At 45.0% G+C, this 20,057-nt stretch overlaps 7 protein-coding genes across 7 annotated transcripts; 4 read left to right on the forward strand and 3 right to left on the reverse strand.

Moving 5' to 3' along the window:
- Window positions 1-506: 506 nt before the first annotated feature.
- I203_102371 (uncharacterized protein) lies at window positions 507-1,142 on the reverse strand (the record flags this gene model as incomplete). Its single annotated transcript, XM_019149752.1, has 2 exons — window positions 507-768; window positions 904-1,142. The coding sequence occupies 2 exons, from the start codon at window positions 1,140-1,142 to the stop codon at window positions 507-509; spliced, it is 501 nt and encodes a 166-aa protein (XP_019000850.1).
- A 273-nt stretch (window positions 1,143-1,415) lies between these two features.
- Window positions 1,416-3,880, forward strand: I203_102372 (uncharacterized protein; the record flags this gene model as incomplete). Its single annotated transcript, XM_065517079.1, has 16 exons — window positions 1,416-1,547; window positions 1,649-1,753; window positions 1,836-1,980; window positions 2,053-2,120; window positions 2,200-2,337; window positions 2,399-2,487; window positions 2,549-2,617; window positions 2,673-2,745; window positions 2,798-2,866; window positions 2,922-2,992; window positions 3,074-3,173; window positions 3,239-3,252; window positions 3,324-3,329; window positions 3,387-3,478; window positions 3,555-3,644; window positions 3,780-3,880. 16 exons carry the CDS (start codon window positions 1,416-1,418, stop codon window positions 3,878-3,880), a joined length of 1,362 nt encoding a protein of 453 aa, XP_065373897.1.
- A 150-nt stretch (window positions 3,881-4,030) lies between these two features.
- On the forward strand, window positions 4,031-5,422 carry I203_102373 (uncharacterized protein; the record flags this gene model as incomplete). Its single annotated transcript, XM_019149754.1, has 9 exons — window positions 4,031-4,066; window positions 4,131-4,172; window positions 4,233-4,265; window positions 4,355-4,508; window positions 4,584-4,597; window positions 4,676-4,843; window positions 4,897-4,973; window positions 5,051-5,263; window positions 5,368-5,422. The coding sequence occupies 9 exons, from the start codon at window positions 4,031-4,033 to the stop codon at window positions 5,420-5,422; spliced, it is 792 nt and encodes a 263-aa protein (XP_019000852.1).
- Window positions 5,423-5,748: 326 nt separating this feature from the next.
- I203_102374 (uncharacterized protein) lies at window positions 5,749-15,895 on the reverse strand (the record flags this gene model as incomplete). The annotated part of the gene is made up of 14 exons (XM_065517080.1): window positions 5,749-5,832; window positions 5,897-6,447; window positions 6,511-6,640; window positions 6,713-7,882; window positions 7,934-8,213; window positions 8,267-8,659; window positions 8,720-8,964; window positions 9,017-9,672; window positions 9,731-10,031; window positions 10,108-10,459; window positions 10,522-10,669; window positions 10,749-14,298; window positions 14,360-15,388; window positions 15,443-15,895. 14 exons carry the CDS (start codon window positions 15,893-15,895, stop codon window positions 5,749-5,751), a joined length of 9,342 nt encoding a protein of 3,113 aa, XP_065373898.1.
- A 1,053-nt stretch (window positions 15,896-16,948) lies between these two features.
- Window positions 16,949-17,245, forward strand: I203_102375 (uncharacterized protein; the record flags this gene model as incomplete). The annotated part of the gene is made up of 1 exon (XM_019149756.1): window positions 16,949-17,245. One exon carries the CDS (start codon window positions 16,949-16,951, stop codon window positions 17,243-17,245), a length of 297 nt encoding a protein of 98 aa, XP_019000854.1.
- Window positions 17,246-17,413: 168 nt separating this feature from the next.
- On the reverse strand, window positions 17,414-18,082 carry I203_102376 (uncharacterized protein; the record flags this gene model as incomplete). The annotated part of the gene is made up of 5 exons (XM_065517081.1): window positions 17,414-17,495; window positions 17,628-17,731; window positions 17,803-17,855; window positions 17,927-17,947; window positions 18,025-18,082. The coding sequence occupies 5 exons, from the start codon at window positions 18,080-18,082 to the stop codon at window positions 17,414-17,416; spliced, it is 318 nt and encodes a 105-aa protein (XP_065373899.1).
- A 376-nt stretch (window positions 18,083-18,458) lies between these two features.
- On the forward strand, window positions 18,459-20,056 carry I203_102377 (uncharacterized protein; the record flags this gene model as incomplete). The annotated part of the gene is made up of 8 exons (XM_019149758.1): window positions 18,459-18,480; window positions 18,548-18,576; window positions 18,636-18,686; window positions 18,751-18,877; window positions 18,978-19,102; window positions 19,186-19,311; window positions 19,456-19,632; window positions 19,832-20,056. The coding sequence occupies 8 exons, from the start codon at window positions 18,459-18,461 to the stop codon at window positions 20,054-20,056; spliced, it is 882 nt and encodes a 293-aa protein (XP_019000856.1).
- Between the last annotated feature and the right edge of the window lies 1 nt (window position 20,057).

A 20,057-nucleotide genomic window follows, 5' to 3' on the forward strand; every position in this document is an offset into this window, starting at 1 on the left:
TGAGCATAGTTAAGCGAAGGGGATATTGTCTGTCAAGGTATGAACATTAAGTGATGACGAAGTAACAAGATGATATACGACAGATAGCTGACAAAAAGTAAATCCATCATTCATCTCTGTTTCTTCCCACAGCAAACACATTCCGTTGCCTCCTTCTCAGCTATCGTCCTCGCGTTGTTGGGAGTAAAAACGTTGGTCGGGAACCCTTGTAGCCTATCTCTGAGTCTGGGTTTCCCATAAATCACTTCGACTTCCGGCCAAAGTCCACCAGACCATTGAGAATTGGTATCACCTACACCTGCAAAGCAGTACAGCTGCTCTTTCGGATATTTAGGTATAAAGAATCTGTTTAATATTACATTCTCCGTGACGAACCGAGTTTTCTTACCACTATCCAAAAGTTGAGTTAGACTCCCAACTTGATCGAAATGTTCAAAGAGCCATACGAGATGTTGTAAACCGAATCGATACCCCGTCGGGGAAATCCATTTTCTTTTCATCGTCATTCAGACATGTTCAGGATTGACATTGTTACTAATTAACCATAAAGCCTTGTATCCACAATCGTTCTTCTTATCAGAGGGTAATCTGAGAAAGCTCGAACATGATATGAACCTATCACCTAATATGAGATATCTCAATTTAGGCAATAAGCTTGAAGCGGGGGGTCCAGCGTAATATAACGAAAATACTAATGCTTGACCACCTCTCTCGTCCTTGAGTTTCAAATTTACGATCGAAGCGCAGATAGCCTTGAACCTCTTCGCTCTGCTTTTGTCAATTTGTTAATCTCCTGAGTCGAGGTATAATGGAGTGTATCCCAAGAGCAGTCTAGCCGTATCCTCAACATGCTTCCAGTTTTTACATCTCAATTTAACGCCGTTGAACGATTTGACATGATACCTTTGCCAGTAGGTTCGATTGAGCAAGACCACTTTTCGATGGTTGGTCAAGCTGGATGAAGCGAACTCTTCGATTATCATACACTCCAATTCAGGTAGGAGTTTTCGACGGAAGGATTTGGGGGATTCAAATTTGAGCAAGGAGGAAGAAGGAACAGGCCGAGCTGCAGGGGAAGAAGGAGGTTTTGCATGACGCAGAATTGAGCGTAGATCATCAATCGGTTCAGGGTCTACGATCATGTTGAAGCCCATCTTACCTAAAGAAGTCCCTTTGAGAGTAGAGTATTCTCTCTGCGCCCCTATCTCATGTCATGGAAAACGACACTTTGCCACGGAAAGTATATCCCAAATTCCATCGACAGACTAGAAGTGAGATATAGAATACTGGGAAGAAGCGTTTCTACATAAATGATCTCGTCCCAGATCATCTATCCTTCTTTTCCTCCATTAGTCAAAGCCAACTAACTTCGAGCTCTACTCTACCGATATCATACGATACGATCGATAATCAAGATGGGCACTACAGCATACCACGAACATGACGATCGAGAGAAAGGAGATATGATCGAACCTCAGGTAATTCCTCATGCACCTGATGAACCTGTCATTCACACTAAGGATCTCGATGCTATCAAGGACAAGAATGTAAGTTCCCATTTCTCAGTTCGGCTAAAATACGTGCCACGTGGCACTTGGATCCGAGCGGCGATTGGCAGTTGCTGACGTATAAAACCAAATCGTTATAGTACGATGTGGGAGCTGAATATTTCGCTGAATTGGCCCAACGAGCCGATGCACATGAGATCATGGCTCCCTGGACAGAAGCAGAGGAGAAATCTGTGCTTAGAAAAGTTAGTTCAAAGTTCAAAAAAGTTGACAGCCATAAAAATGCGATTTTCGCCTCAGGACTGATAGACATTTGATATTTTTCAGCTCGACATGATCGTGTTGCCTCTCGTCACCATGTCTTTGATGATGGGGGGTATCGACAAGGTGATTTTGGGCACCTCCGCGAGCTTCGGCGTTCGGACAGACTTGCATTTGGTCGGACAAGAATACTCATGGCGTTCTTCCATCAGTGAGTGACCTTTGAACGGTCCTCCAAGCTTCGAGGAATAAGAGAGAGGTTTTGACGATAATGCAACATTAGTTTTCTTCGGTTCCATCTTAACTGAGTTCCTGCAATCGTGGCTTATCCAAAAGCTTCTTACTGGAAAGGTACGTTTGATCTCTTCCAGCTTGTCTATTTGTTTTTTTCTGTTTGACGCTGACGACTTTTCTTTTCTTGGGGTGCGAGGTTTTCTCTTTCAACGTGTTCATGTTCGGTATTATGACATTTGCCACTATGGGCGTGAAGAATGCTGGTGGTCTCCAAGCTGTTCGTTTCATTCTAGGTATGTTTGAGGGTATGAACACTTCGGGAGCTGGTCTTGTGGTAAGTGGTCTTTCTTGAACTAGTTTGAAGAACGATATGCTGATATGGACTATCTCCTTAGATCGGTATGTGGTGGAAGAAGGAGGAACAAGGTGTCCGGACTGTCATTGTTCTCAATACTCTCTCTTCTGTTGTCAATGGGTTATTATCGTGAGTCAGGATCACTTCAAAAAGGTTAAGGTAATCACTGACGCGCAGTGATGACGAATAGATATGCTGTTCAATTTTACACTCCAACCGCTCATTTATCCAGGTGGCAACTCTTGTTCTTAATCACTGCGTAAATCTCATGCTTATTCACAAGGTAGTGCTTATTATACTGATATCTTGAATAGGTGCATCTCCGTCACCTTTGGTATTTTGGACTGGATCTTCTTCCCCTCCAACCCTACCAAAGCTTGGTGGCTGGTAAGTTTCTTTGTTGCACTCCCCTTGAGTCACTGCTGACCAACCATTGTAGACGGAAAGGCAAAGATACATCGCTGTGGCTAGATTGACAGGTGTCCAGACGGGTATGGTCAACACTCACGTGAGATATATCACCTTCGTTCTATAGTAATCGAGCTGATCTGTATCTGAATCAGACTAAATGGAATCAAGTCAAAGAGGCTTTACTCGATGTTCGAACTTGGTTATATTTCCTTATATCAATCACGTAAGTGTCAAAACTCCTTACTCTTCAAAGCGACCATGACCCCTTTTGAGAATGAGATGTACTGAATGTTCAATGTGATAGTCTGAATATCCCCAATGGTGGTCTCAGTGGATTTTACTCTATCGTAGTGGCAAATCTTCATTTCAGTACCAAGCAATTAACTCTCATGAACATGCCGACTGTAAGTCATCATCACCCTGTTAGATCATTCGTCTGACCAGAGACTAACGAGCTTACTTTATTCAGGGACCTATCGGATGGTTCGCAGTTTTCTTCTGGGTCAGGCTCGCCAAGCAAACTCGTCAACCTCTTCTTTGTACAACCGGTTCAGTCTTAGGTAAGCAAACACTCAAATGACAAAGGTCCCCTTCTGATGTCTCTCTGCTTTATGTAGTTTGTTGATCGGCACAGTCGTCCTCAAGGTAGTTCCACACAGTAACATCGGTGGATCCTTAGCTGGTTTATACATCGTTTACATGTACTGGGGTGAGTCTTGAAGACAGCGGCATATTTTTGTAAACCTCCAAGCATCCCTCGCTGACTTTTCTCGTGCTTTCGACAGCTCCATACATGGTCTACTCGCAGCTAATGATGTATCGTAATGTCGGAGGAACCACAAAGAAGGTAGCAGTCTTTGGGATCTCATATTTAGGTGAGTTGACGTCGAAAACAAGTCCCGAGGAGGACGCGGAGACCTTTTCAGATGATGAGGAGTGAAAGTGGCAGAATAAACGTGTTTGACGCGTGTGTCAGGGATCATGCCGCTGACGCCGCCTACTTGGATCAGGTTACGCTGTTGGGAATCTAGTGGGACCTCAATCGTTCCGAGCAAAAGAAGATCCATCAGTGGCACAATCGAGTAGACCAACTCCGGTTATCTCGGCGTGATTTAACCGAACACGATCCATCCATCGACCACATCCATCTTACAACCCCATGAGCTTCTGCCTCTTCGCTCATGACTACGTCTACACCCATATCCATACCCATATCCATATCCATATCCATATCCATACCCATATCCATAATCACATCGACATGGACATCAACAGCTTGTTCGACGTCAAAGGAAAGGTGAGAAGTGTCTACCTCCACCTTTATACTTTGGGGGTAGATTACTCATCGAGCTAAATTGCAGGTCGTTCTCGTGACTGGAGGTGGTCGAGGCGTGGGAGAGATGGTGAGTCATCCTGCTCGAACAAATACATACGACAGTATATCAACTATGCTCTCACTGTAGATTGCAGCTGGATACACTGCAAACGGAGCCAAGGTAAGGCATGCTGGTCAGCCCTTCAAGCTTGAACGACATTGCAGTCAATATTGCAGTCCACTGATGTGTTTATCTCTACCATTGTATAGGTCTATATATCATCCCGAGACGTCAAGGCATGCGAAGAGACGGCCAAAAGATTGACGAAAGATGGTCCAGGAGAGTGTATAGCTATACCAGCTGATCTATCGAAATTCGAAGAATGCGAGAGGGTAGTAGCGGAATTGGAGAAGAGGGAGAAAGGTTAGCCGATCATTTCTTTCAGCAATTGCCGTTTGGATCTACAGAAGCTAAATCCTGACACTTCTTCCTTACTAGTACTCCACATACTGGTAAGTTAACTCTCCCTCCCTTTGGTACTATATCAAATACCTCAGCAGCTGATAACATGCATATAACCCATTGTTCAGGTCAATAATTCCGGTGCAACTTGGGGAGAAGAACTATCAACTTATCCCGATTCAGCATTTACCAAATTGATGACCCTCAACGTACAACGGGTATTCACCTTGACTCAGAAACTGGTACCGTTGTTGAGCAAGGCTCAGGAAGGCGGGTTCGTTGGTAGGATCATCAATGTGAGTATTGTAATGAATACCGCTGTCACTATGATACTAACCACACGTAATAGATCGGTTCCATCAACGGTGTGAATCCTCCCGGTCTAGAGACATACGCATATTCAGCTTCCAAAGCAGCTCTACACCAGTGAGTCATCCAAACATGTTCATTCAAATAACAAGATTCATTACGCTTCACACTAATCTGTTTGTTTGGGTATGTAGATTATCAAAACACCTTTCCACACGCCTCGGTCCAAGTATATCAGTCAACACCCTAGCTCTAGGTCCATTCAGAAGTAGAATGATGAAATTCACTCTGGACAATTTCGAGAAAGAACTAGCAGATAGTCTACCGATGAAGAGGATCGGGGCGCCTACGGACGTAGCGGCAGCTTGTTTGTGGTTATCTTCCAAAGGAGGAGAATGGGTGACTGGGTGAGCAAGAATGCCTTCCCTTTTTTTATCAAGATTTATCATCCTTACAACCACAAGAAGACGAGAAAGGGGCCTCGCTGATGATCATTAATAATATTTTACAGTACGGTCATTCCCATAGATGGTGGATCGTTAGTAGCTACCCAAGCAAAGTTGTAGATTAACAGATTCAACGGAGGGAGGGTAAAGATGATTGACATTTTGCGTGTCTGGGAATATGTTGGTTGATTTACAAATAAGCACATCTGTTGCAAGGTATTGTCATTCAAGCAATGCATTGTGTTCATTGTGATAATCCTAAATCATCAATCATAAAAGTATATACAACAATCGTCCTAGAGGAATGAAGAACAAGGAACGAAAAAACCATCAAAAAAGGAGTATATCGTATGCAAGGTGAATAAATGTACAAGTAGAAATAAACGCTACAGAGGGTCTAACCCAATGTTCATTTGATATTTGTGTCTTTGTTTAGTGCCGCTGGATCATCCGAATGAGATTGAAGGTGTTTGATGAGATTTTCGATCCAAAGATGAATTACTCGTAACTCTGGATCTGATTCTTGATAACTACATGAACCAAACCATTATCAGCTCCTGTTCCGTTCGTCATATTGGCACAGGGATGACTCACCTCATCTGTTGAATGATTGTTACTATAGTGATGCTTACCAACTCCGAACTTCCCTAATAGCCCTTTGAGTCCCTTGTCCTTATGCTCATGCTCCTGCTCATGTTCATCGTCAGTATCATCATCCGATTTCAACCCTCCACCTCCTCCATTCGATCTGATCGATCTATTTCCACTTCCACTACCACTACCGTTCGTCGAATAAGTAGAAGGCGTATCGACTTGAGGTGATTCGGCTGACATCATCATGTTTGATGGTGAAGTGGATATCGTCTGGTTTTGATCGGATTTATGACTTTTCATACTTGATGATTTTATCCTTTCTACACTTCCCGCCTGAGTCGAGCCATCATCTCTATCGGTAGAAGGGATCGATGTAGAAGTCGATGTGTGGGTGGTGATATGTTTCAATGGTGATGGTAGATTATTACCAACAGCTTTGGTTGTCCGTTCAGTCAAGTTTCTCAAAGTCCTCTTTGATCTAAATAGTGAGGTCTGTTTGAATATCTGAGGGATCAATTCGGTCCATTGAGCATATGCCGATGATTTCAGGTCTACAAATCATTATCGCCAACATCAGCATGATGCACAGTACGATTGTAAAAAGTCTGACATACCTTTTTTCACATGTTCGAAAATTTCTTCAGGTACCCAGTATTTACCGGTGTACACCAAATCGGGAGCTTTGAAGTTGAAATTTACACATTCAGGCATACTCAATGTACTATGTTTTCTAGTATCGTCTCGCTAAGCATTCCACCCGTCAGCTTCATGAAAAGTGACTCGTCATATAGCAAAAGAAGGTGTAGGTGCACTCACAGTATAGCTCAAAGTCAAATTCATTCTATGGAAGCTTATTTTCCCGAAATACCTATTCGTCGAAGCTCTTTCCCTCATCTCTTTCGCGTCGTCGTTCTGACCATTGTTAAAAGTCGATATCGTCTCAATATCATTATGCGAGTTGATAGACACCTGTGATCTAGATCTTGATAGTGGATAGAGCTCATTTCTTGATGATGGAGCCATGGTATTTGAAGATGGTATGCTCAAATCATCGGTTGATAACGTCGTCTTGGAAGATATCGACCTGGTATCCGCCTTGTCGGGTTTCGCTTTCGTACCATTCATACCATTAGTTGCAGCGCCGTTACCGTTCATGGATTGCTGAAGTTTTGCTCGTTCTCTTCTTCTCCTAATTCGATCTGAGAAGATGTAATCTACAACCTGGTGACCCATTTTCTCTTCTATACCAAACCTCACACTTGCAAGCTCGACGTCGACTATGGGGAAGACCGGTATACCCCCGATAGGAGGGTACGAACTCCAGTATACCTTTGCGAAAGGCGATCTACCTTTCTTCTTCCAAGTCGAAGTATCTTGACTGACTATCATCCCGTCGAATTTCGCGTCGGGTGCCAAAGAGCTGACTAGGACGGTACCAAGGACTAATGCACAGTCCGTCGAACCGTTCTTGTTGTTGCTGTAGGAACATAGAGCTGAACCCATTGTGACCTGAGCCAAGGAGGATATACAATCGTCTTTGAGCATTCGCCAGGAGACTTCCCTTAAACGGATGTCTAAACGTAAAGCATTCTTCAGAAAAGCTCTAGCATCGTCTTTAGCGAGAGTATTGGCGATCATCGCGTTGATGGTGTACAAGCTTTCATATCCTTCTGCGAGGTCCGCTCGTATCTTGAATAGTTCATCTTTACCTGCTTCTTCCAACTTCTCCAGATTCGTCTCGTATCCTCGTTGCAGTTCCATAAGATGTCGCATGGTCTGTTGTAACGTATGAATATCAACAAGTAGTCGATTCGTATCTCGATCGGCAGAATCGAACTGTCGACTGAAATCTTTAACTGCTTGATTTCGATGTTGATGATCTGGATCAGAGTAGATGAGCAAGTCGGTGATAATGGTGTATAGCGCGTCGTAGTGTTTTGACGTAGCGAAAAGCTTGATCTGAGGTGTTATGATTGTCATGAGGTCCTGCAGAATACTCATCAGCATCGTTCTCATGGGGTGAAGGGTATCATTCACCTGATGAATTCTGAGATGTTCGATAGGATCACCATTCTCATTTACAGCTTTAGGCCATCTTAATTGTCTGGGTATCCTTAGTCGATTAAATTTATCGTAAGACCCAGCGATATCAGTCCGGAGGAGGATTCGATCGTAGTCCGTCGCTTGACTCTTCGCATCAAGGAAGATTTCGAGGGGGACGAAATCCAATCCACTTGAAATTGATCCTGATCTTTCCCTATTCAGTGCTTCAGTAGTAGGATAGAACGCTTGAACTTCTTTCAACAAGGCATAACTCCTGAAACGCAATATCCGTTAGCATAAATTTCGCTGTCGGTACCTAGAGCTCACCTAGTGAGTACGTCCGACGTGACATCGGCTTCTGATTCAGGATCTTCTACCGCGAACCTCTTGATGGACGCTTCTTCAACTGCCAGAAGTACTATCGCACTTTCCGTTGCATTACTTCTCAATGCGATCTGAGGTTTGAAAATTGATATCTGCATTTTCGGTCGCAAGGTGCACTCTGATGGTATACCAAGACTGGCGGTTCGAGATGCCGCAGGGTTGTTATCGATGTTCAGGAACTGGAAGATAGAGTCCAGAGGTTTTTCAATCAACGATTTGGCCAATTGTCCAACCATGTCTTCGGCGACATTCGTCTCGTGCGTTTCGCTATTGTCCAGAGCTTCCAGGAATCGTTTTCTTCGACGGATGAACTGTTCTCGATAGTTTCGTAACGACCTATAGGTAGCACCCATTTCAGATTATGATGACCACGATGTGATGACGCGATACACTTACACATGGGAAACATGATACTCTTCTTTCCTCCTGTCACTGACGGAAAACGCATACGCCCAAAGCAAAGGTCTACTAAGATCGTTATAGAAGAGCCTTGGAGAATGGACTTCGATCGTATCTTGAAAAGGTCTTTCTGGGGATTTTCGTCTACCGGAATCATCGAGCTGAACTGGATTATCCCGCTCGATCTCAGCAAGGTGTTTCTTAAGCAGGTTAATAGCGTTTTGCGTGATAATCAGGTCATTCTAAGTCCACGGATCAGCGTTATTTGATTAGAAGAACAAAGCAGATACTCACGCGGTATTCAGAGCTGTTGGTGGTGGGATAACTCTGCAATCTAGATTGCAATTCCGCTATTCTCTTCTTAACGATCCTCATATCTACCTCGGTCGTAGTCTCCGCTTCATCAAGATAACAACGATGCGTCTTCTCAAAACCGAACTTACTACTCTCTACTCCATCGGCTGTCGAGCTCTGGTTGTTATCTTCACGTTTGGCATTCTCGTTAAGATTCGTCGTATTGGTTCTTCGACAGAAATAGACGTGTGGACAATCTCCAAAATCGACGATCTCAACTTGAGGATCGTCATCTAATGGTTTCCTATCCGCATCTATGTAATCGGTAAGGTCGAACCATACTTTCGTTTCTCGAGACAATTCAGACGCTCGAGGCAACGCTTCATATGGCTGAGCATCAAGTCTGACTCGTTCAATGAAGTGCGCTCTTATGCCCTTGATTGTCAGATCATCGGCAACGACATCAGCAGCATAGAGTGGTCGATGGGTGTTGGCTCGACATTCTTGAAGTTTCTCTTTGTATTCCATTTTCTCTTGTAATCTTTGATGAGCATCGAAAAGCAGTCGTCCAGCTCGGACCTTGATACCTAAGGATTCGGATTTCCCTTGTGCCCATAATTCCTTAGTCACTTGAGGGTATATATGGGAGACGTATACTGGTTTCAGATCGAAGCGGTACTAGTTCAGTCAGCTTTGATCGGTGCAGACACTAACTTACTTTAAGCGTAGCAAGAGGTTTACTCTCTTTCTTTGACTTCCTTCGAGAACCGATGTAGAGACTTCCCGGTGAGCCACCTTCTTGTGGCCCCTCGCGCGTAGGAAGCCATGTCACATGGTTGAAAAGTCTCCACCACCTCAGGAAATGGTGCATCGCTTTCGGTGTGCAGTGGAAGCTGTTGACATTGGCTGGATCTTCATTCTCCAATCGCTGTTCGACGACAGGGTGGGTAGGAGCAATGACCGAGACGGAGAAATGGGTATAATCGGATCGGAAGCCTTCATAAGAGTCGACGGGCTGAGAATACAATCAAGTGTCAGCATGGAGTGTGATGTTCAAGGTCAATATTTGTTTTGGCCATCATATCACTGACTCTTCCTACTTTTTCCTCCTCCTTCTTTATAGCCTCCGGACTCCTCAAGATGACCTTTTGGTGCGGGAGGAAATCGAATTTCCTGCATCTCCTATGCAAGTGATTATCCGTATCTCCACACCCATACTCGCAATCCCATGGTCTACAGGTCCTCTCTCGGCCAAACCCAAATCCAACCTTCGTGCCGTTGACAAATTTCGCACAAGGTTTGGTATATCGTCGATTGATCAAAGAAGTTTCGGACTCGTCGCCTCCTTGTGTGAAGGCTGATCCAGATCCAGATCCAGGACTGGACGTATCATCTGATCGGGTCGAAGAACCGGTTGCGGCACTATCGTTGAGAGCGGTCAAGCTAAGAGCAAAAAGGTAATCAGTATTGGTGTTAGCTGTACCGTGAAAGTGCATCAGACTCACTCCGGTATAGCTACCAGCAAATTATCCGCTACGATCTGTACAGCTTCGTGATCTTCATTCGGCTGATTGATCAGCAATTTTGTGTTGCCTTTCCAAGCTAAGGCGAAACCAGCCCCAAGCCCAGTAACCTGATATGGATCGAAGGTACCTAAAGATCCAAGTTACATCAGTCAGTGGATCTCTATCTGGTTCTCTACAATACTGCATTGGGCTCCTTTTGGACTTACCTTTCAAATGCAGATGAACTGGTCCCTCAAACTCTACGATCGGTTTCAAATGACAGATCAACCTCATCTTGTCGACCGCACCTAATTTGGGTGAAGGGTCTCGAGGGGGATGAGAGAAGGTTTCAATCACTTTGACAAAATCCTGTACGGCAAATTGGTACGACATTCCCCAAGTGAATTCTGTTGTCTTCTTCGAATTGATCTTAAATCTAGGTTCACCATAAAGCTTGACAGGCATGATTGTCTTGGCTACATGCACCAATAATCCCTCGTAGGCCGTTCCACCGCAGTGTTTAGGAAGGACTTCGACGGGCACGTAAACTGTTGAATCATCATTGGCAAATTCCTCTGCGATGATGATGTTAGAGGTCATTTGGAATGTTGCTGGTAAAGGCCTATCATCTTGCGTAGGGGGAAGGCAGCTAGACGGCTGGATCCTCAACATCGGTAGAGGATAATCCCGTAAGGTACATTTCGCTTCTGACATTGTCCAATGCAATTTGAGAGGAACCATCAATGAGAATTCCGTACCTTCGTCAAAGGGTGATGAGACCTGGCCCATGTAGTCGATGATTTCATCACGTTTCAAACCAGGATCCGATATGGTAAAATTAACATTTTGGAATGTCGCTCGGAACAATGGGGCAGTTTGACTTGAAGGAACGATATTGATGGGTAGCTTAATATTTGGTCCACACCCATGCATGGGTTTCAACGTCATAGCTTCCCGCCTTCTCTGTTCGTGTTTCGCAGCTTTCATCCTCCTAATCCAGTTGCCAGCTAGATGGTAATCAAGTCGTTGTCTAGCTTCTTCGGGAGTGACCGTAGCCTTCTTAGTAAGACTGGGCTCGGGACGGTTGGATACGTTATCGTGCAGGCTATCTTCCGATGACGAGTTGGAGTTGTTGTTCAGTATGAGGATCTTCTTTGCGAAAACGTCTTCCAAAGAATTTCGTTTGGCCTGCTCCAAGAATCCAGCTCGCCAAATCAAGTTGAGACTAGTATCCGCTGCGTCATCTTTCGCTTCTAAAGAGATGTAACCTATCTCGAGGCAGATCTTGGGCACTCGTTTGGGTTGTTCTGCTATCGACCTATGTCGAGTGATGAATTCGCCAGATTTGAAGAAGTTTGCAATTATAACCTTGAGTGCTTTTATGGTCACGTTGATATCCAGAATGAGACTATTCATGAGGTATTTGTGCGGTATCCTAACCCGGATAGCCTCAATTTTTGGGCTCATCAGCAGAGGTGATCCGGGATCGGAAAAGTGAACTGCTAGCTTCTTGATACGACCGAGTTCCTCCCAATCACCAACTACAGTCGGGGAAGGCACATACACCAATGCCTGATCAGCAGAGACTGATAACCCTTTAGAGGGTAATTTATTGATAGATACGTGGGACGAGTAAAGGTAAATTTGTTCCTTGAGTGGGAAAGCAAAGTGAGCCGTGAAGTTGGGTATCAAGATGCTGATGCTAAGGTTGGAAGACTGTCGGGGAGTATTATCGAGGACCTTGGGTCGTTTCCAAGCATTGGACAACTTTCTCAGGGTAAGAGCGGTATGCAAGTTGGAATAAAGGTGAGAGTAGATGCTGATCATAGCGACATTATCGAATCGTGCTGTGATTTTGAACTCGGTATCTACGTCTGCCTTTCTTTGCTGGATGGTGAGGTGTAATCGAGAATTTTTCACTCTGAGCCAAGGTCTCTGTGCCTGTTCCGTACCGGTGACTTCGATTGGAGGTACGTTATATTCGAGTTTTGAGAGATAATCTTCCAATGGAGGAAGAGTCGATGTATGCCTTTGATCATCAGGCAGTTGTTGCATTTGCTTTTCCCTTACAGCCTTCAGACGGGCCCATAATCTCTGAGAACCCCAATGACACTGATCCTCTTTGAGTTCGTTGCTTGGTACAGATTTGACCACTAATTTCTGTCGAGTTCCACCTCTCGCAGCAAACTTCTGTCCGTTGTATATAGGCTGTAGAACCAAGTCTTCCACTACGAGGGACGTCAAAGCTGCTGATCCGCCATCGGGTCTGTATCTGCTGGCGAAAGCAAGTGCTTGAACGGTGATATCTTCTGGAAGATGAAGTTTCACTCGAGTGGGCGCGGTGAGCTGGTGTCGCCAAGGGAAAGCTTGCGCGTAATGCCTATACAAGGCGTATTCAAATACCGCTGACGTCTGGATCCATGTGCCTCGTACAGGAGAGCCGCTGGTATTGTGTAATGCAGGATTGATATCTTCATGACCCACAAAAAGATTGATAATGCCCAGCGAAAATCGAGCTGACATACCGGACGGCAGTCTGTCGAGTGGAGTCTTGGTGAGTGAAGCCGATCTTTGAGATTCCTGAGTTGATCCTTGTCGATGTGATTTACCCATCGCTATCAGAGCATCGATGACATCCATCCTCCAGAGATTAATGTGTATTCCTTCGTCTATGCCGAGATCCACACTGGAAGACAATGAAGCCCAGTCAAAAGAAGTTGACTCAATAAATCCCCTTCCATCGATGTAATTGTTTCGTCCGAAAACATCTCCACCGACCGTACCATGTATTCTTCCTATACTTGCAAGTTCCGAAAACTTGTCATCGGATAATTTGATCTTGATCCTGATAGGCTCGATGTTCATTTGGGCATCACCCCGAAGGCAAGTCGAGAAGTCTTCATATAAGAAGGCAGCGGGTCGGTCCGGGGATCGTCTGGCTTCGGGAGGGAGGTCTGATGATGGAAGAGCAAGGTCGACGCATTTTAGCTTGTTTCGATTTTCTCTGATTTTCTCCTCATCCTCAAATGCTTTCCGGTTGGTGGTCTTGTCCCTTCGTCGGCCAATCAGGTCCGAGAAGGCAGTATAACAGCCTAGATGTACACCATCGGAGTCGAACGTGAGTGCCGTCGAGTTCTCTGACAATCGATCGGCGAGATGAGCTGAAATGTGACCGACATCGAAGACCATTCGGAGTCGGGGCGGGAGATTATGCTGAGATTGTTGTTGAACTTGATCTACAGCTTGCTGTGCTTTTTCTTTCGGATGGGTCAGTCGCCAAGCGGCAGCCAGCTCATGAAGAAGCTGAAGGTCGATGGCTGTATTGACAGAACCGATTTCACCTCGTAAAACAATCAAAGCAAGGTTGGGATCGCTAGAGAAGAGGAGTTCTTCCCGCCTCCACCCCGCCGGTCTCCAGGAGGAGAAACCATCAATGATACCATTTTGAATGACAAAGAGTTGACTTTTCTCTTCAGACTTTTCCTGAGGCGCAAGACAGTCAAGGTTGATAGATTCCCAATTGACTGAAAAGCCAATTCCTCGTATTTTGGATTCCGGTGCTGGGTTGGTCCCGAAAGCGTTTCGCGCTCGTTCATTGTTGGATGAATCAGCGGCGGTCAGTGTAAGATCTAGACGGGTAAGATCGATAGACACGGTGTATCTTTCGTTGGACTGTGGCACGGAGGAGGGGGGCGGAATTGTAGGAGAGGACAAATAGTGAACCACGGTAAATTTTTGTAGGTTCACATTTACTGATCTAATAGCTCGGAGAACAGTCTGCAAGGTCACAATTTAAGTATATCGGCATGGCACATTACATCGAATAGTGATGACTTACTCTTGACCATCCTCTTGAACTCCACCTGTTTGACCTGACTTGTACTGGTCTCTTCCCGGATTTTCGTTTATGCCTCTTAGCCATGTCTAAAAGCTTTTGGACTCCCTCAATATGAGCTTTCACTTCCCCTGCTTCCAGCTGGCCTTCAAGGGTATCTTCGCCCCACAGACCTTTCTTCGGTCCGAAACCTAGACCAAGGGAAGCTTTGGTCCTACCGCTGACTCCCATCAGAGTTTCGTATCCTTCATTCGTGATTGGAGGGAGGTGATTTGACGTCGTATGGCGAAGAAGTGCATGTATGGAGCGGAAAGAGGTCGAAGTTGAGAGTGCCTGCGAAGAGACGCTATCGGATTGTTGCAAGATCGATGATTTTGGTTGTACCAATCTTACGTTGACCACAGAAGCTGTTCCTACTACGGAGCCGTATAATCTTCCTGTCACTCTATTCCATACATATCCAGCGGTCGCACTGGTGCTACTCGAGAAGACCGACGCTCTTCTTCTCGCGTCGGCCAGACGGGATGTGGATTTTTCATATCGCCCTGGTGTACCTCCCAAGGAAGGCTCGGGAATACCTAAAGATCCGAAAGTAGGTGACATAGGTGGTGAGCTGATAGGCGACCATGGCGGTGAGTTGGGTGGCGAAAAGGTCAAGTTTGACTTTCTACCCCTTTCAGCGATAGAAGGTGAATATATGAGAGGGTTTTGTCGCATGAACTCTTGACATCCTGCTTGAGGAGAAGGTGTAGGTGTATTTGGTTGGTACGGGTTGGGAGGTTCTGCTTCAACGACACCCTGGAAATTGATCATTGCACCGAAACTAAACTCGTCAAAGACCAACTCGATATTGTCAAAGTCTTCCAAGATGATACGGCAGTTTTTAAGCTCAATTGACAGAAGTCGAGCGAACCCAGGGATGTAGTGGATGACAACTTGTATTGCCCATATGGAGTTCTTGACAAGGAAGCCGTCGGTTTTGAATATAGAGCGAAGGAATGGTGGTAACCTCGACGTGAGCGGTACAGATGTCTGTAGACAAGCATTAGCTGCTATTCCATAATCAAGCACTGAGCTTTGACTTACTTGGGAAGATTGGTTGCTGTTGGATACTCTACCTGCCCCGTTTCTAACTTTTACCACAACGTCTTCGATCCTGTAAACAAAGTATCCTACACCCTCATTCTTCCTTCCGCCCCATCTCCAAGCTCCACTCTCAGCTCTGACATTGACATCATCTTTCTTCCATTCTAGTCCTCTGAAAGCTCCTACTATGCTGAACCTGGAGGCACGGGCTTGCGGTATTTTATGCCGGATGACCCAAGGCCACAAGATGTAATATTGAGGCAATAATGTGGGGATGACGAGGTAGAAGGACCATTTGACACTGAATCGGATGATCTTCCACCATAAGGACAAGATTGATATGAGGAGATAGATGGGTGATGATACCCCTCTTGTCCACACGAGTGTCAAGAGGAGGATGATGGTTGGTATGAGATATATCTTAGAATGGGTGAGTTGAAGTGATGGTGGCATGATGACGGTGAGCCCTTGAAGGCATGGGTGGGATGACGCCGTATGCTTAGATGTAGGCCGTAGAGTGCAAAGATGTTCACAAGATGACTATAGTATAGATGCAAATTTAGCAAAATTCACGAAAAATTACGATATGAGCATGCTGGTAGAAAGATAAGATGTAAATTGAGAAGAGGGATAGCATGAAGCGGCAAAAATATCTGATATTTATGTGTCTTCCGCTCAACATTAGATCACGGGAGTTTGTATAGTAGGAGCGGATTGCACTTACAGTGCCAAGATGATTGATTTTGTGGAGATAAAGTTCAAGGCTCGGTCAAGCGAACACCGCTAATGATTATTGATGATGATCATAGTTCGAATCCGTCCATGGGCTGTCCGATCTCGGCTTGAGTACTACGTACGACACGAGACTTGACGAGTATGTATATGGCGAGCCTGCCCGTTTCTGGTGGATATATGAACGTTAAGGTTGAGAAGGATGGATTTGCGAGGTTATGAAAGGAACTCGGATTGATTTCAACGATGAGCATTGTTGTCAAGAACAGGACAGACGTCACCATTAGTTATCTCCCATACAAGATGCTGCATCACGTGACACACCAAGTGTCTAATCCACCTTAGACCCCCGTTGATCAATCGATTACAAACCATTTGTAATCGCCATTTGAGTCGATTTGATCCCGTTGAAAAGTCAAAGCGAAGAAGATACAGAAAAATACTCAAAAGTACTGACAGGTCGAATCACGAACAAGGAGGAATTCAACGAGTCAACACAACGCTATCAAGCATCAGGAGATTAGTCAAGTCATCTATACTTCAGCCCCTATCATCCACAGTCACAGGCTCGCCAATTGGAGAAAAGCCAATTCAGATCCCCCGACCGAAGCCTTCCGCAAACAATCCAAAGAATTCCTTCCCGTTCATTCCCTGTTGCTCAAACCATCTACCTCTATCCAAGGGCACCACCACATCACAGTAAGTATCATCAATTCCCTCATTAGTGACCCAGATCAATCGCATTCTGACTCTTTGCAAATAGTATATCTCGCAATGCCTCGGTATATCCCCCTATCAACCCTTCCTGGACCCCTCTTACCCCATGTCCGTCAGTTATCCATTAACCCAATAATCAAACCCCTCTCTCAGCTGCCTACACCTTCCGACCACTTATTAGCAAACCCCAACAAGCCGGGTAATCTGCGTGTGCAGACATGGGTAGATGGGAGGGGACGATGGAACGGAGTGTCGCAGAGGGAGAGACTGGGTGGTAAGAAGAGTGTGAATTTCGGGGTGGAGAGGGAAGGAAGGAGGTGGGGAGGTTTGAAATGGGCTTTGAGAGAGAGGTAGAATAGTAGATTGGAAGAGTGGTCAATATACAGATATATGGAATGAGTCTTGGGTGCGTTGTGCGACTGACTTTGAGTCAGATGGGAGGAGAGTACTCGGTCTATTCATCAGAATACATGATCGTTGTTATATTCACTATACATGCATAATATCATCACATTCTACGTATTACTGCTCTTCCCCGAATATTGCTCTCCCACGTTTGGAAGGAATCATGAATGCCATCTTGGCGTCCTGGTCGTCTATACTTCTGTCAAGTACGAAAGAAATCATATATCAGCATGTCGTCTTTCCACACTTCGTAGGCTATATGACCATAATCATGATATGATCCTGATTGCCATCTTTCTCTTTCCGTGATATTGAGATAAGTCTGACCCACCTCTTGGCCAATTCTCCTCTATACGTGACATCCTCCAGACTGTCCGAAGAAAGTGCTATTCCAGGTATGAACAGTCCTAGCGAGATCAGAGCTTCGAGGATGATCTGTAGCATTATGTCCAGTCAGCCCTTGCAGCTAGACTCCATTCATAGTGTGATGTTACAGTGAGACTTACAGAAGCTGGTAATGACCCAGTAGGTCTTGAGAGGGCTTTCAAAGTCGATAGGTCTATGTACAAAATGTACGATCAGTACAACGCACTATTAAGATTCAACGTTGCACAAGGCGATATGACATACGCTCATAAGTCGAGAAGGCAGCTGATCAGATGGCGAGAATTACAACCATTGTCAGCTTACTGGTAGCAGGATGGTCAATAGCGCTCATAGAAACATACCATGGACCAAAGCCAAAACAGCTACCACCACCAAAACTTGACCTATGATCTTTGACATATCGCTCTTGGGTCCTCCCGTGACTTGCACTTCTTCTGACTTTGTTCGTCCAATGTCCAATGGTAAGCTGTCCCTTACTCGTAGTGAAAAGAAGATCTTGACATGTTTCTGCGGTATCTTATCTATCCACCAGGACGGTAGAGACCAAAACAGGCCTGCTTGGCAGTGAAGGGTGAACGCGGCGGCGTGCCTATTTTGACTTGGCCTCTCATCGGAGCCTAACATCTCAACTGTGAACGCGTGTCGGACAACGATGATGATGCGGGGTCGTACAAAGATGCTCGATACATGTTCAAGATGGATACATATGCAACATAGACATAAGACCAACATTAACATTCATCTCGTGCAGTGTACACCCCACTAGTTATCCATTATGTCAAGATCGTATGACCGGGGTGAGCTGTATTTCTCTGCTGAGGTCGGATACCAGCTGATCTGATCAATGACTTTTTCACTCTGTAGCGTTGACCGTCTTCTCCCCTGATGGACATGTGAGCTCTCTGTGTCCCGCCTCAGAGATGGTCACAAGCTGACATACTTCATTCAATAGTTGTTCCAAGTAGAGTACGCTCTTGAAGCAGTCAGAAGGGGAACCTGTGCTGTAAGTATAGCTGTATCTCCAACTCTTTCCAAATGGTCAGCTAATAGTATGATCCGATGTACAGGTCGGTGTAAGAGGGAAATCATGTGTAGTCTTGGGAGTAGAAAAGAAATCGACATTACAATTACAAGATCCAAGAACGGTCAGGAAAGTAGCCATGCTGGATGATCATGTCTGTGTAGCTTTTGCAGGTTAGTTCAATCGTAACTCTTCCTTCTTTCAGCTGGTATATCTTTCACGAGTGTATTGTGATCTAAGCTGATGATTATTGGTAACATACTCCGTTTGTAGGATTAACGGCAGATGGTAGAATATTGATTGATAAAGCAAGAGTGGAATGCCAATCTCATAGATTAACGGTCGAAGATCCAGTTAGTATCGAGTACATCACAAAGCATATTGCGGGTATTCAACAGGTAAGTCTTCAATCTTCCTCCTTATCCCTATCAGATGCTTTTATATGGTATGTGACACTAACATCGTATTGTTTTGTTCTTAGAAATACACTCAATCAGGTGGTGTGAGACCGTTTGGTATCTCAACTCTTGTAGTTGGCTTTGATCCCAATGATACTGTACCTAGATTGTATCAGACTGAACCCAGTGGTATCTACTCGGCGTGGAAGGTGGGTGTATAATCTGAACTCTCCAGCCTATCATCTCATCACCATAAGATCCTTAGAATTCTATATACCATGCTTGGTTTGACTACCCCTAGATCTTCACTTTGTCCATAACCTCCCCAGCTGATATCTTCATAAAATCACTAGGCATGTTCTATCGGACGAGCATCCAAGACAGTCCGAGAATTCCTCGAAAAGAATTACACCGAAGATTTACCCCGTGACGAAGCTATCAAGTTGACTGTCAAGTCGCTGCTTGAGGTTGTACAGACCGGCGCGAAGAATATTGAGATCAGTGTGATGGAGAGTTATGGAGTAATTACTGTGAGTAGGACTCTGATCTCTGCTACATTCTACGACCATCGAAAACAAAATCTCAGTCTTGTTGTTCTGGTCTTGGAGACGTTGCTTCATAAAATCCGAAGCTATTTCTCGATTGCTCTCCCTCTGCTTTCGGTATCGGAAGCAGACAAAGTGATTATACATTACATACCAGCTGATACCTAATTTCAATCCAACTTAGAACCTCGAACGATCCGAGATCGAAAATATAGTATCTCAAATAGAATCTGAGAAAGAAGCCGAAGCGGAGAAGAAGAGACAACGACTTGCAGCCACTCAAGCTGGTCAAGCTTCTATGGCGATGGGTTCAGCAGCTGTATCAGGTACTCAGACTCCTGCTGTTGGAGGCGCTGGAGATGGAGAGGGTCATGCGACTGTACCAGGAGAGGAAACTGGTGTGCAATAAT

The sequence above is a fragment of the Kwoniella mangroviensis genome (assembly GCF_000507465.2).
Source record: "Kwoniella mangroviensis CBS 8507 chromosome 1 map unlocalized Ctg01, whole genome shotgun sequence".
NCBI classification, from domain to species: Eukaryota; Fungi; Basidiomycota; class Tremellomycetes; order Tremellales; family Cryptococcaceae; genus Kwoniella; species Kwoniella mangrovensis.